At 40.4% G+C, this 15,893-nt stretch overlaps 1 protein-coding gene across 1 annotated transcript in view; it reads right to left on the reverse strand.

Moving 5' to 3' along the window:
* Nucleotides 1-7,668, reverse strand: part of LOC124595586 (U6 snRNA-associated Sm-like protein LSm3) — a 39,560-nt gene extending 31,892 nt beyond the window's left edge. Inside the window, exons 1-2 of the mRNA XM_047134381.1 lie at nt 7,461-7,668; nt 5,443-5,550 (exon numbers count right to left, since the gene is read on the reverse strand). Coding sequence (XP_046990337.1) covers nt 5,443-5,550; nt 7,461-7,481 — 129 coding nt within the window. The 5' untranslated portion in view covers nt 7,482-7,668. The remainder of the gene's footprint in view (nt 1-5,442; nt 5,551-7,460) is intronic.
* Nucleotides 7,669-15,893: the final 8,225 nt, after the last annotated feature.

Genomic DNA, 15,893 nt, shown 5'->3' on the forward strand with positions numbered 1-15,893 from the left:
TTTGCTGTTCAAGTGCCTTGTGGCTGCAGCATACAACGCATCAGGATAGATGGTGTTTTAACCACACTACCTGGCACGACAGAAGACTATGGTGGGTGCCAGCTCTGTGTTGGACAGCGAAGCTGAGCAGCTAGCTGGCACAGGCTCGGGCCTGCCACTCACCAGGGAGTCAGTCATAAAAAGAAGGTAGCCACCCAATGCTGTGAAGGCACCAAGTTGACAGCATGCATTCCAACAGCAGCACTATCACTGTGTGAACAACAAACTATACTATGTTGTTCAATGCTATTGATGCTCATGGCAGCTAGATTTAATAAAGTAAATTAGCAAGAAAGCTCCTACTTTGAAAAAAATCTGCTTCATCCTCAGTTATATCAAGTAGTTGCTGTTTATCTCTTGTTCGTAGCTTAATATTTATTCTATTACATTGATATTTTACAAAGTAAACATTTGCTTACATCTATAAATAGTGAATCCTGTTTACATTACTACTTGTTATCCAACTTTATTATAATACTGCAGCTTACCATGTAACTACATAACAAATTTTTCAACTGGTGAGTCTAGGAACTTAGACAACTTGTAAAGAGAGTACCTGGTTGGATATCCAGAATGAGATTTTCACTCTGCAGCGGAGTGTGCGCTGATATGAAACTTCCTGGCAGATTAAAACTGTGCGCCCGACCGAGACTCAAACTCAGGACCTTGCCCGTGAAAGGCATAGGTCCTGAGTTCGAGTCTCGGTCGGACACACAGTTTTAATCTGGTTGGATATGTTTTATTTTTCTTCTTAATTTGTTCAGGCTCCCAAGAAACTCTATACACGCACTTAAAGAGCCTACTTTGCAGGGGGAAAAAAAGGGCCACCTCACTGCTATGGTCCTTACGTAATGTGTATGTGTGTATGTGAGATATATGAATGAAGTGTAGCACTAGTCTTTTACATTATTAAATAACTTTTAATGTGAAACAGTACTGTACACTAGGAATACACTGAATAAGATAGCTCTGCTTTAAACAAACTGGGTGGGTAGAGGCTCCATTTTCATCTGGTCATCATGATTTAGGTTTCCCCTGATTACCCTAGATTACTTCTAGCAAATGCTGGGGTGGTTTCTACTATAACAACACGGACGACTACCTGTATGTATGTATTTTGTTGCTCTTAAATTGTATTATCAAAACATTTCCAATAACTTTGTAAAAGTGATCTATGGCCATGAGGTTATCTTTGTATTTGCCAGTTCTTTTTTGAGTTATCAGTCTTCTGACTGGTTTGATATGGTCCACCATGAATTCCCCTCCTGTGATAATGTTTTCACCTCAGAGAACTTGCAACCTATGCCCTCAATTATTTGCTGGATGTATCTCAATCTGTCTTCCTCTACAGATTTTATTCTCAACAGCCCCTCAGTACCATGAAAGTTATTACTTAATATCTTAACAGATGTCCCATCATTCTGTCCCTTCTTCTTGTCAGTGTTTCCCACACATTACTTTTTCAATTCTGGCGAGACCCCTCTCATTCCTTACCTCATCAGTCCACCCAATCTTCAACACTCTTCTGTAGCACCACATCTCAACTGCTTCGATTCTCTCCCATTCCATTTGTCCCAGTCCATATCTCACTGCCATACAATGCTGTGTTCATAACATACATTCTCAGAAATTTCTTCATCAAATTAAAATCTATGTTTGATACCAGTAGACTTCCCTTCACTAGGAATGCCCTTTTTGCCTGTGCTAATCTGCTTTTTACACCCTCCTTGCTCCGTCTGTCGTGGATTATTTTTCTGCACAGGTAGCAGAAATCCTTAACTTCATCTACTTCGCAATCACCCATTATTATATTAAATTTGTCACTGTTGTCATTTCTTCTACTTCTCATTACGTTCGTCTTTTATTCACTCTCAGTCCATATTCTGTACTCATTAGATCATTTATTCCATTCAACAAATCCTGTTTGTTTTCACTGAGGATAGCAATGTCATCAGCAAATCAAAACACTGATATCCCTTCATCTTGAATTTCAATCAAACTCTTTCTTTTATTTCCATCATTGCTTCTTTGACATATGGATGGAACAGCAGGAGCCAGAGGCTACATCTCACCCTTTTTAATCCATGCACTTCGTTCTTGATCTTCCAGTCTTATTGTCCCCTCTTGGTTCTTGTACAAATTGCGTATTAGCCATCTTTCCCTACAGCTTAACCCAATTTTTCTCAGGATTCTGAACATCTTGCACCGTTTTACATTGTCCAATGCTTTCTCCAGGTCAACAAATCCTATGATAGTGACTTGATTTTTCTTCAGTCTTCTACCATTATCAACCGCAACTTCAGAACTGTCTCTCTGAAGCCTTTACTTTCCTAAAACCAAAATAATCGTCATTTAACAGATCCTCAATTTTCTTTTCCATTTTTGTTTGTATTATTCTTGTCAACAACTCAGATGCAGGAGCTGTTAAGCTTACTGTACTATAATTTTCACACTTGTCAGCTCTTGCAGTCTTGGGAATTGTGGGGGTGACTTTTTCTGAAGGTCTGATGGTATACCACCAGTCTCACACCAACGTGAATAATCATGTTGCTGCCACTTCCCCAATAGTTTTAGAAATTCTGAAGGAATGTTATCTACCCCTTGTGCCTTATTAGATTTTAAGTCTCCCAAAGTTCTTTTAAATTCTGATTCTAATACTGGATCCCCTACCTCTTCTATATTGATTCATGTTTCTTCTTCTATCGCATGAGTCAAGTCTTCACCCTCATAGTGGCTCTCCCTGTACTCTTTATGCCTGTCTGCTTTCTACTCTGCATTTAACAGTGGAATTCTCATTGCACCCTTAATGTTACTGCCCTTTCTTTTAATTTCACCAGAAGTTATTTTGACTTTCCTATATGCCGATTCAGTCCTTATGACAATCATTTCTTTTTCGATTTCTTCACATTTTTCATGTAGCCATTTTACTTTAGCTTCCCTGCACTTCCTATTTGACTACCAGATGAGTTGTATTTCTGTACTCTTGAATTTCCCTGAACATTTTTGTACTTCCTTCTTTCATTGATCAACTGAAGTATTTCTTCTGCTATCCATCATTTCTTTGCAGTTACTTTCCTTATAGCTACGTTTCTCTCTCCAAGTTTGGTGATTGCCCTTTTCAGAGATGTCCATTCCTATTCAACTGACCTGCCTACTGAGCTATTCATTATCACAGTATCTATAGCCTCAGAGAACTTCGCATTGATTCTTCTTGACTAGTCTCTTAAACTTCAGCCTACTCTTCATCGACACCAAATTTTGATCAGAGTCTATACCTGCCCCTGGGTACGTCTTGCAGTCCGATATCTGATTTTGGAATCTCGACGTGATCATGATGCAATCTAACGGAAATCCTCCTGTATTTCCCGGCCTTTTTAATGAATACCTCCTCATCTTGTGATTCTGGAACAGAGTATTCACTATTACCATCTGAAACTTATTGTAGAACTCTATTAGTCTTTCTCCTCTCTCATTCCTATTACCAAGTCCATATTCTTCCACAACCCTTTCTTCTTTTCCTTTGTCTACAACCACAATCCAGTTCCTCATGACTTTTAGATTTTCATCCCCCTTTGCGCACTGAATTACCTGTTCAGTATCCTCATATACTTTCTCTGTCTCTTCATCTTTTGCTTGTGACATCAGCATGTACACCTGAACTACTGTTGTCAGTGTTTGTTTGCTGTAAATTCTGATGAGACTAGCCCTATCAGTGTACTATTCACAGTAACACTCTGCCCTGCCTTCCTATTCATAAGGAATCTTACTAGCACTATGCAATTTTGTGCTGCTGTTGATACTACCCTATTCTCCTCCGACTAGAAATCCTTGTCTTCTTTTTTCACTTCACTGACCACCACTGTAACTAGATTGAGCTTTAGCATTTCCCTTTTCAGGTTTTTTAGCTTCCCTACCACTTTCAAACGTCTAACAAGCCACGTCCCAGTTGGTAGAATGTTATACTTTCATTGGTTACTCAGTCTTATTCTCATGGTCATCTCCCCATTTGTAGTCCCCTCCTGGAGATCTGAATGGGAGCTAGTCTGTATCTTTTCCCAATGGAGAGACTGTCATGACACTTTTTCAATTACAGTCTACATGTTCTGTGGATACACATAATGTGTCTTTAATGCAGTGGTTTTACATTGTCTTCTGGATCCTCATGCTGTTGATCATTCTAATTCTTCTGTCTTTTAGGGACAGATTACCACTCCAAGGGCAAGAGAGTGCCCAGAAACTCAGCACACTCCTCCGCCCTCTTTGACTACACACTGTTGGTAGATGCATGTGATTTCTTATGCCGGAAGTCTTTGGTCAATATTCTGGACATTTTTATTCAAACTTGAAGCAGCAGCCAGGTCCAAACCCAGGATGTTTTGATTTCTAATCAAACATGCTACCCCTAGGCCAAGGGTTACATCCTACTTCCTAGTCATACTACTTTGAGTAAAGTGAGGCAACCAAATTTGGATTATTCTGATTGTGTTATAGGACATTCCCAGCATAGATGAAGGTAATGAATTAGCTTGTATGCCATCTCTCACTACTACTTCTAGTCTTATGAATTTCTCTTTTTCCTTAATACTTGCTCAGCTCTAAGCACGAACTGGACCATACAGCAGCTGGATTGCAATTTTAAATAAAGGATGGAGGGAGAACAGCTTGTCCTTTTTAACATAAATTGCATTTAGTCAGTCATCTACATCAATGACAATGTCGTAGAATATGTCACCAGCATATATATAACTTAAGGAAATAAAAGGTTATAACAAGAAACACAAGGAACACGTCAGTGATTACAATGATGAACAGGACCAAGGTTTGTTTCTGGCTTAAAACAATTAGGCTGCTGGCATAACGCAAAAGAATCAGCTAATTGTGTTGTCCAAGATGGACAAAGCCTTGTATTTAAAAGTAATATTAGGTTTTAATATCTGAACTACAAAATTAGTACAGAACATAATCTCAGCTTCATGGAGGAAACTAACCATTTACTTTTCAAAATACCCATGCCAACATTTAACCTAAACAATTCAGTGAAACCACAGGCAACCTAAATCTAGATGGCCAAATGTGGATTTGAACTGCATTTCTCCCTAATAAGAGTTAGTTTGTTTTTAACTAACCAGTACCTCGGTCATTAAGTGGGTTTTCACTCATCCTAACGTTTTAGTATTACTCTGAGTCAATACTTCCTCTGAGACTATATACTACTACTACTACTACTACTACTTAACAAATATTGTTCTGGAATCTATACAGTCTCATTTAAATAAAACCAATGCAATAAATAAATGGCTTAAATGAAATAGTGGTGAGCCTCAAACATCAGAGTTTATAGAACTACACCAACTAAATAAAAAGTCAATCTCAATATTCCATCTAATTCATGCTTCTACTTACATGAAGCCTTCCTCTAAGCTCTCGTTCATTCCTCATCTTGACATAAATTCTTTCATCCAAGCTTAGGCGAACTAGATCCAGAGGCTCCTTAACAGTAATAGCCGGAACCTAAAAGTAACAAGCAGGTAGACGAAATGTATTGATACTGTTATTTCATCACTTAGAATGGGACCTAAACCATGATGAAATTTCACTGGCGAAAAAGCGTATTTTAGGAAGCAAGAGGACACAAAGCATTGACAAGCAAAGGCAAATTAGTGCATAGGAGTAAGAAGACACAGATCTGTTTGTACTTAGAAGATTAAAATACAAGTCCTCATCTAACATTCAAACTTGCTCCAAGATCCACAAAAGAGTGGAGGACTGAATGCAAGCCATCCAGAAAAGAACACAGAAAGGATGATGTATCAACTGCAGGTATAAAACTGGCCACTGTCTCCAGTTCCTTTTAGTTACTAGAACAAATCTCAAGTGATAGATAAGCAGGAATAACTACCAATAATCTGAAATATAAAGTTGCCATCGCAATCAATGACAGCATACAGCTGCTAGTGACGTACAGGTAAGAATGTTGGTGGTGGGGCAATGCACAGTAGTAATGGACGGTGTACCTCATGGCACTTTAGCCAGCAGCATCATTCAGCTGTGCTTGTCTGTGGCATGCACTTTGGAGCACATACAGAGAATTTAGTTTAGGTATAGTGTAGGTATTTAGCCATAATGGTGTTCAGTATGAGTGGCATACAGCAAATGCACGTATTAGGATACGAAGTGACACCAGCAGTTTTCAAAGCATTAAATTGTTTGTATGGGAAGTCTCCTCCTCAGCATTCACGAATGAAGAATCTAACAACTTGCTTTAGGACTGCTGAGAATAGTTTTCATGTACATAATTTCATTGCCTTGAAGTTTAATTTAAGTTACTGCAGTTAAATAGAGGCTATAGCTTTCAACTGTGTATTTTACAGTACAGTAACAAATCATAGCTACAATGGTTCATTTCTCAAATGCCATTTTATATATCTTGCTGCAAAAAAGTCAAAAGCGTTCTCAAAATCTGTTAATTCTAGACAAAGTGATAACTCATACTAACTGTTCCTTGCCATTTTAGGAAGAAGAAAGACAGTGTTTAAAATTAATTAGGTTATTGGAAACTCTGATTGGTGAAGGATAAGAAAATTGGTCCTGTAATTTTCAGCAGAACCACCACAATTTGCCTTAAATGATTTAGGAAAATCATGATGACTGAAAGGGTATTTGAGCTGTTGTCAGTTCAAATAGAAGTTTAGTGTCTTACCACTGCATCACCTCACACATTATCACACAGAGTAGGCATCAGATTTTGTCAGTTAAGACAAGAAATGGTACAGTAATTAACAGAGGGAATACTTCTTTAAATATTTTTACAGATCAAGAGCAAATCAGAAACATATAGTTTATGACAATGGCATTTCAGAAGTAATGCCAGATGAGGAAACATGAACACTATTTATATAAAGTAGTACTAATTCGTGTATAGCATCAAAAAAACCGAGTATAATTTCGACTACGTGAACCAAAGGAAATCAAATCATGCCGGTGAAATGATTATTTAAAAATATATGCAGTGTCAATGATGGGTCCCAGTGCAAAACAGCAGTCTAACTGTGGCAAAATAACTATATAATCATTTAAAGTTAAAATTCTTAAAACATTAAATGTTAGATCAGGGATAATGTCACAGTATTCATGTCAAATACGAGCTAGAAAGTGAAAATGGGGAACAACACAAATGTGCGGTCATGCGCCGGCTACATGTCGGCGGAGTAACTGAGGAAGAATACTATATGCTGACGCTAATCGTGTATTTCATACTAACTGAAACGGTAAATACCTTGATCCAGCAGTGTCAAATAAAAGTAGCAGCTGAGCTTAAATAAAAACAATCCACTTGTTTGCACATTCATAACCTCAAATATAAAGGTACTATTGATAACAAGATGACAAAAAAATTTCATAGTCCTTCAATAACTATTTACCTGGTCGCCATCTTCCGCCATTATGACAGCTGTTTCCCCACCAGTCTTATACTTTCTAGACTATTTCAGTATTTCATAAACATTGATTCATATTCCCGCTAACAAATGTCAGCAAAGATTCTATTCTACACAAACCTACCAATAAATGATCTCATCATCTCTGCACTTGTACTTCCAAATGCACTGCCTTGTAGACCAGGTCGTATCCGTCAATCGGAGATATCTCGCTGGGGGGAGCGACAAAGACAGACCGTGGCGCGGACGTCACAGCATTTGACACCGCATGTCTTATAGCCGAGATCACACATGCAACGAAAGTGCCACCACAGCTAATGGCACACTGCAGTTGCGTGGGAGAACTCTCAGTTTTTAGTGGCGCAACTTAAGAGACACAACTTTTGTCATACCACAAAAAGCTCAACTTCGTTCTCCTTTAGTGGTGGGCAGGAAATCGCGTATCTGTTAGAAATCACAGTGACTGAGAAGTCACAGATATCACAGTAGCAACTTTACAGAATCTAACTGCGATTACAGTCACAGTTAGCAGTCGCAAGTGTTATTTCACATTCAAAGACGTGAGCCATCTATTGGTCGAATTTAGCACTGCTTTCTGCGATTTCAGTGACAAGTCGCAACTAAGAGTCGCAAGTAGCAACTAAAAAGTGCAGTTAACATACTTTTCCTAGTGTCATCTGTTGACCGACGTAGGTACTTCGTTATGAGAGCCTTGTGCCTCACGAGATCGATGTGCTGTGTGTGCATATGGAGGGCTTATTTCAATAGTGGTACAAGTCCATTTTTGTTCATTTTGAGATACAGAGTCGTAAAGTTAAATGAGCGCTGAAAAATCTGCAGTTGAGGTACCAGAAATACTCAAGCATATGGCTTCTTGCTAGAGATGAACCTTTATTTATGTTTGTTTGGATCACTAATTTCAGAAGCATTATAGACAGAAAAGTGGAGGTAATGGACTTGTACCACTATTGAAATAAGCCCTTTATATTATATGACGACATGCACATTCAGCATTAGTTATGGTTGGTCAAATACTGCTGTGACTGAATGTATTTTATTAATTAGAAGCAACATTGCCTTTTTCTCCTGAAAATATCAAGTAACGTAACAAATGTGTTTGATTCTGCTTCCAATATGACAGTTTTGGTTAATACTCCACATGCCTACAGGACTTTGCAATGTTAACACAGCAGAACTCAGACATCTGTATAAGTGTAGAGAAATGAAAACAGTCATATGAATGCCTCACTTTTGTTCCGACACAGGTCAAGACTCGGGGGAAAAGTTTTACACCTGGTGTTCTACATGGCAACTTCACACACAAGAACTTTTTGCCGACACTACTACCACCAACATATGTAAGCTTTTCCTGTGTTACTTTCAAGTAATGCACTTAAGCTGTTCCTGTTTTAACTGGAAGCTCTGTACTTCCCTTTTTCATATCAACAGCCTCAAAATGCATATTGTAGACTTCGGGATATGTTACAGGTCAGGGTCACACCAAGATTGTGGAGAAAGGGGGGGGGGCGGCATGTCACTCTCCAACAAGTGTTTACCAATAAGTAAGTGGCGGAAAATTATGGGTGTAGGACAGCTTAAACATGTGGAAAAAGAGATTTTTATTAGTCACTCACTGTATTTGACATTTATTATTCCTTTAAAATCGCACAACAACTTCAATAAAACACAGTTTAATCATTCACACACTTATTTCACAATTATTTCACTTTTAAACTGCAAATCCTCTAAGAGCTGTCTTGAATCTTCACGAGTCTCTCTCAACAGTCATGATGTGGATAGATATGTACAGCAACCAGTAATTCGAGTCAGGACTGTGTCTGCAAAAACACAAGGATTATTAAACAATTTTTGCTGTCATTAATTACTAGCAATATAATTGACAGAGTAGATTGCTAATATTTGCTATAATGAATATCACATTTGCAAGAACGATCTCACTGAAGTAATTAAGTCCATCGAAACGCTTAGAAACTAACCTCTCGTCTGACGAAAACGGTCTAAAGACGCAGTGGCAATTTCTTCAGATCTATTGACAATGATATTTTGAGTTATCGCTTTACCGAGTGACTGAAATGTAGTTCAGGTACGTGTGAACATAACAGTATGTTAGAATTCATTTTCTAAATACGAACTATTACGGTACTGTACGACTACTTACATATTAATTACACTATTAATATTTTCACAGTTGTTTCTTTAATACAAAACTAAAGCCAACGGAAGAAAAAACGTAAAACATACTTGCCAATGACAGGTTTGTTGAGATGCAATTTTCTGTGTTGACAGATGTAACTTTTTCATACGGTGGTAAGTCGCAGAAATCACAGAAATCGCAGAAGTAGCAGAAGTCACAGAAATCGCAGAAGTAGCAGAAATCGCGGAAGTAGCAGAAATCGCAGAAATAGCAGTGGCGGAGGGATACACACAGTGGCATCTGTTGGCCAAAGTTCGTACTACGTCCATCTCTGCCGTACGCTATGGAGTCCAACTGCGATTTCCGTGACAAGTCGCAGCCAAGAGTCGCAAGTAGCAACTAAAAAACGCAGTTAACAGTGCCATCTGTTGGCCAAAGTTCGTACTACGTCCATCTCTGCGATACGGTATCGAGTCTAACTGCGATTTCCGTGACAAGTCGCAACTAAGAGTCGCAAGTAGCCACTAAAAAGACCAGTTAGCACTGCCATCAGTTGAGCAAAGTTCATACTACGCTATTCGCTACCGAGTCAAACTGCGATTTCTGTGACAAATCGCAACTAAGAGTCGCAAGTAGCAACTAAAAAGTGCAGTTAACATACTTTTCCTAGTGTCATCTGTTGACCGACGTAGGTACTTCGTTATGAGAGCCTTGTGCCTCACGAGATCGATGTGCTGTGTGTGCATATGGAGGGCTTATTTCAATAGTGGTACAAGTCCATTTTTGTTCATTTTGAGATACAGAGTCGTAAAGTTAAATGAGCGCTGAAAAATCTGCAGTTGAGGTACCAGAAATACTCAAGCATATGGCTTCTTGCTAGAGATGAACCTTTATTTATGTTTGTTTGGATCACTAATTTCAGAAGCATTATAGACAGAAAAGTGGAGGTAATGGACTTGTACCACTATTGAAATAAGCCCTTTATATTATATGACGACATGCACATTCAGCATTAGTTATGGTTGGTCAAATACTGCTGTGACTGAATGTATTTTATTAATTAGAAGCAACATTGCCTTTTTCTCCTGAAAATATCAAGTAACGTAACAAATGTGTTTGATTCTGCTTCCAATATGACAGTTTTGGTTAATACTCCACATGCCTACAGGACTTTGCAATGTTAACACAGCAGAACTCAGACATCTGTATAAGTGTAGAGAAATGAAAACAGTCATATGAATGCCTCACTTTTGTTCCGACACAGGTCAAGACTCGGGGGAAAAGTTTTACACCTGGTGTTCTACATGGCAACTTCACACACAAGAACTTTTTGCCGACACTACTACCACCAACATATGTAAGCTTTTCCTGTGTTACTTTCAAGTAATGCACTTAAGCTGTTCCTGTTTTAACTGGAAGCTCTGTACTTCCCTTTTTCATATCAACAGCCTCAAAATGCATATTGTAGACTTCGGGATATGTTACAGGTCAGGGTCACACCAAGATTGTGGAGAAAGGGGGGGGGGCGGCATGTCACTCTCCAACAAGTGTTTACCAATAAGTAAGTGGCGGAAAATTATGGGTGTAGGACAGCTTAAACATGTGGAAAAAGAGATTTTTATTAGTCACTCACTGTATTTGACATTTATTATTCCTTTAAAATCGCACAACAACTTCAATAAAACACAGTTTAATCATTCACACACTTATTTCACAATTATTTCACTTTTAAACTGCAAATCCTCTAAGAGCTGTCTTGAATCTTCACGAGTCTCTCTCAACAGTCATGATGTGGATAGATATGTACAGCAACCAGTAATTCGAGTCAGGACTGTGTCTGCAAAAACACAAGGATTATTAAACAATTTTTGCTGTCATTAATTACTAGCAATATAATTGACAGAGTAGATTGCTAATATTTGCTATAATGAATATCACATTTGCAAGAACGATCTCACTGAAGTAATTAAGTCCATCGAAACGCTTAGAAACTAACCTCTCGTCTGACGAAAACGGTCTAAAGACGCAGTGGCAATTTCTTCAGATCTATTGACAATGATATTTTGAGTTATCGCTTTACCGAGTGACTGAAATGTAGTTCAGGTACGTGTGAACATAACAGTATGTTAGAATTCATTTTCTAAATACGAACTATTACGGTACTGTACGACTACTTACATATTAATTACACTATTAATATTTTCACAGTTGTTTCTTTAATACAAAACTAAAGCCAACGGAAGAAAAAACGTAAAACATACTTGCCAATGACAGGTTTGTTGAGATGCAATTTTCTGTGTTGACAGATGTAACTTTTTCATACGGTGGTAAGTCGCAGAAATCACAGAAATCGCAGAAGTAGCAGAAGTCACAGAAATCGCAGAAGTAGCAGAAATCGCGGAAGTAGCAGAAATCGCAGAAATAGCAGTGGCGGAGGGATACACGACCTATGTTCCTTAACTGCGACTCTTAACTGCGACAAATCACAGTTAAGAATAACAGATGCTGAAAAGTAGCATTCACAGAAATCATTGATATCGGAAAATCGCAGTTTAGCCCATCACTATTCTCCTTTGTGGCGCCACTTTCATTCCACCGCTGCTCCCTGGTGGCAGTGTTTCGAAACACGAGCAAGCTGTCGCAGTTATCATGGAGTAATTGCTGCTTTAGTCTATTCGATATCAATGTGTTTTAATTTTATCATCAAAAAATGAAGATAGTGGTCGAGAGGTACATTTTCACAGCTTCTGAAACTACAAGAATAGCAAACTACACTCCTGGAAATGGAAAAAAGACCCACCATACTTGCTCTGGACACTGCGAGAGGGCTGTACAAGCAATGATCACACGCACGGCACAGCGGACACACCAGGAACCGCGGTGTTGGCCGTCGAATGGCGCTAGCTGCGCAGCATTTGAGCACCGCCGCCGTCAGTGTCAGCCAGTTTGCCGTGGCATACGGAGCTCCATCGCAGTCTTTAACACTGGTAGCATGCCACGACAGTGTGGACGTGAACCGTATGTGCAGTTGACGGACTTTGAGCGAGGGCGTATAGTGGGCATGTGGGAGGCCGGGTGGACGTACCGCCGAATTGCTCAACACGTGGGGCGTGAGGTCTCCACAGTACATCGATGTTGTCGCCAGTGGTCGGCGGAAGGTGCACGTGCCCGTTGACCTGGGACCGGACCGCAGCGACGCACGGATGCACGCCAAGACCGTAGGATCCTACGCAGTGCCGTAGGGGACCGCACCGCCACTTCCCAGCAAATTAGGGACACTGTTGCTCCTGGGGTATCGGCGAGGACCATTCGCAACCGTTTCCATGAAGCTGGGCTACGGTCCCGCACACCGTTAGGCCGTCTTCCGCTCACGCCCCAACATCGTGCAGCCCGCCTCCAGTGGTGTCGCGACAGGCGTGAATGGAGGGACGAATGGAGACGTGTCGTCTTCAGCGATGAGAGTCGCTTCTGCCTTGGTGCCAATGATGGTCGTATGCGTGTTTGGCGCCGTGCAGGTGAGCGCCACAATCAGGACTGCATACGACCGAGGCACACAGGGCCAACACCCGGCATCATGGTGTGGGGAGCGATCTCCTACACTGGCCGTACACCACTGGTGATCGTCGAGGGGACACTGAATAGTGCACGGTACATCCAAACCGTCATCGAACCCATCGTTCTACCATTCCTAGACCGGCAAGGGAACTTGCTGTTCCAACAGGACAATGCACGTCCGCATGTATCCCGTGCCACCCAACGTGCTCTAGAAGGTGTAAGTCAACTACCCTGGCCAGCAAGATCTCCGGATCTGTCCCCCATTGAGCATGTTTGGGACTGGATGAAGCGTCGTCTCACGCGGTCTGCACGTCCAGCACGAACGCTGGTCCAACTGAGGCGCCAGGTGGAAATGGCATGGCAAGCCGTTCCACAGGACTACATCCAGCATTTCTACGATCGTCTCCATGGGAGAATAGCAGCCTGCATTGCTGCGAAAGGTGGATATACACTGTACTAGTGCCGACATTGTGCATGCTCTGTTGCCTGTGTCTATGTGCCTGTGGGTCTGTCAGTGTGATCATGTGATGTATCTGACCCCAGGAATGTGTCAATAAAGTTTCCCCTTCCTGGGACAATGAATTCATGGTGTTCTTATTTCAATTTCCAGGAGTGTATGTTTCATGTAGGGAGTCGTCTTCGTGATATGTGAGATAAATCATTGTATAAACTGTGGATTATATGCAGGAAATAGCTCCCAAGTGTGATGCGGCAGCTGTTAGCCTCAAAGTTAATTATTCGAAATGCCTATAAGCCAGTTCACACTGGCCGCCACGTCACGTCCAGTCCCGTCAAAACATTCTGCAACTAGCAGCATCCATACTGGCCAACTCGTCACGTCACGGCACAGTCAAGGTTTCTCTGGAGAAAAGTTCTGACGGCTGACGTAATCCATTCGTAGCTGACCATGTTACCCACAAGCTCGATTCCTTCCGATACACGGCCTCCCGCTGATCTCCATATTTCATTTCTTCATGGTTGACATCGGTTGTTTGTTATTAGCTACAAATTTTTTCAGTTTGTTATTTGTTTTGTTAAAATTTTTAATAAATTACTACAGATTAACTGAAGCAGTGAGACAGCAGTCTGCATTGTATGACATGAGTGTACTAAATTACTTGCCCTCTACTACTTTTATAGAGTGGATATTTATAGAATCTGGTATCGTAATTAATATTTCACTATGAAATGGATTGCAACATGGCAGCAACTTGAACTGAAAAAAGCACTGTGCATAGAATCAGACTGATTAGTAGGTGGAATTTATTTGTATGTCAACCATTCTGTCACATAAAGAAACGTACTGAAACCTGACGAAGTCGTTTGTTTAAATAGGTAATTGAAGCAAGCCTATTTATTGTTAAGTAGCTCTTTGAATTGTGTGTGAAATAGTTTTGCAAGCATTAGTGGTCAATATTTATGTTCTTTCATTAGCTACCCCACTACAGAAAAGGGACTTGAACTATTGAAAGCCAAGTACAACATCTCAAGAAAATCCTTTATTTCTTGAAGGGAAAGGTATTGAGGCGATATGATCATTGCACAAAAATTTGCACAGGACTAGCAACCAAATCAATTTTTCTCAGAATGTGATGGCAGCGTGTAGCGTTTCGATCCTGTTAGTAGTTCTGGGTGTAGCAAAGAACGGGGCACAGCAAACATCCAGGAGATGCGCAAATAACTACTGCCTGAATTTATGTGCAGGTATACAGAAAGCGGCCGACTCTGGGAATGCTAAGGCAATGTACGATGGTATTAAGAAAGCAATTGGACCAACTGTCAGAAAAACAGCTCCTCTGAAGTCCAAGACCGGTGAAGTCATTACTGATGAAGCCAAACAAATGGAACGCTGGGTTGAACACTACCTCGAGTTGTATGCAGCCGAGAATGAAGTTAGCAAGGACGCATGTGACGCCATCAAACAAATGCCAGTTATGGAAGAAATAGATGCAATACCTACTACGGAAGAACTTAGTAGAGAAATAGATTCTCTTGCTAACGGAAAGGCCCCAGGTGAAGATGGGATCCCTGAAGAGGTTATTAAGTATAACAAGTCTGTTCATCTCAAATATTTATATTCACTTATCACAACCAGCTGGGAAAAAGGTTATGCCCCAATGAGTATGCGGAAGTCGAGGATAGTTACTCTATATAAACAGAAAGGGAACAGAAGTGACTGTAACAATTACCGAGGCATTTAATTACTAAGTGTAGCCGGGAAAGCTTATGCAAGAGTCATCCTAATGCGATTACAGATCTTAGCTTCCAGAATCTACCCAGAATCTCAGTGTGGCTTCAGGCCCGGCCGATCAACCTTAGATATAATCTTCTCCTTAAGACAGCTACAAGAGAAATGTCGTGAGCAGCAGGGGCCACTTTATATTGCTTTCATTGGCCTTGTTAAAGCATTTGATTTAGTGAGCAGATATGGGCTTTTCAAACTGTTGCAGAAGATTGGATGCCCACCTAAACTACTGCAGATAATTGTCCCTTTCCATGAGAAAACACAAGCAACAATTTGCTTCATCGGTAAAACATCAGAAGCATTCCCTGTTAATAGCGGTGTGAAACAGGGGTGTGTGTTAGCTCCTACATTATTTGGGATTTCCTTCTCCCTTCTGCTCAGATTTGCCTTTGAAGAATGTGAGGAGGGAGTGTATCTATATACGAGGTCTGATGGAAATCTTTTCAACATTGCTCTCCTCAAG

The sequence above is a fragment of the Schistocerca americana genome, chromosome 2, assembly GCF_021461395.2.
Source record: "Schistocerca americana isolate TAMUIC-IGC-003095 chromosome 2, iqSchAmer2.1, whole genome shotgun sequence".
NCBI classification, from domain to species: Eukaryota; Metazoa; Arthropoda; class Insecta; order Orthoptera; family Acrididae; genus Schistocerca; species Schistocerca americana.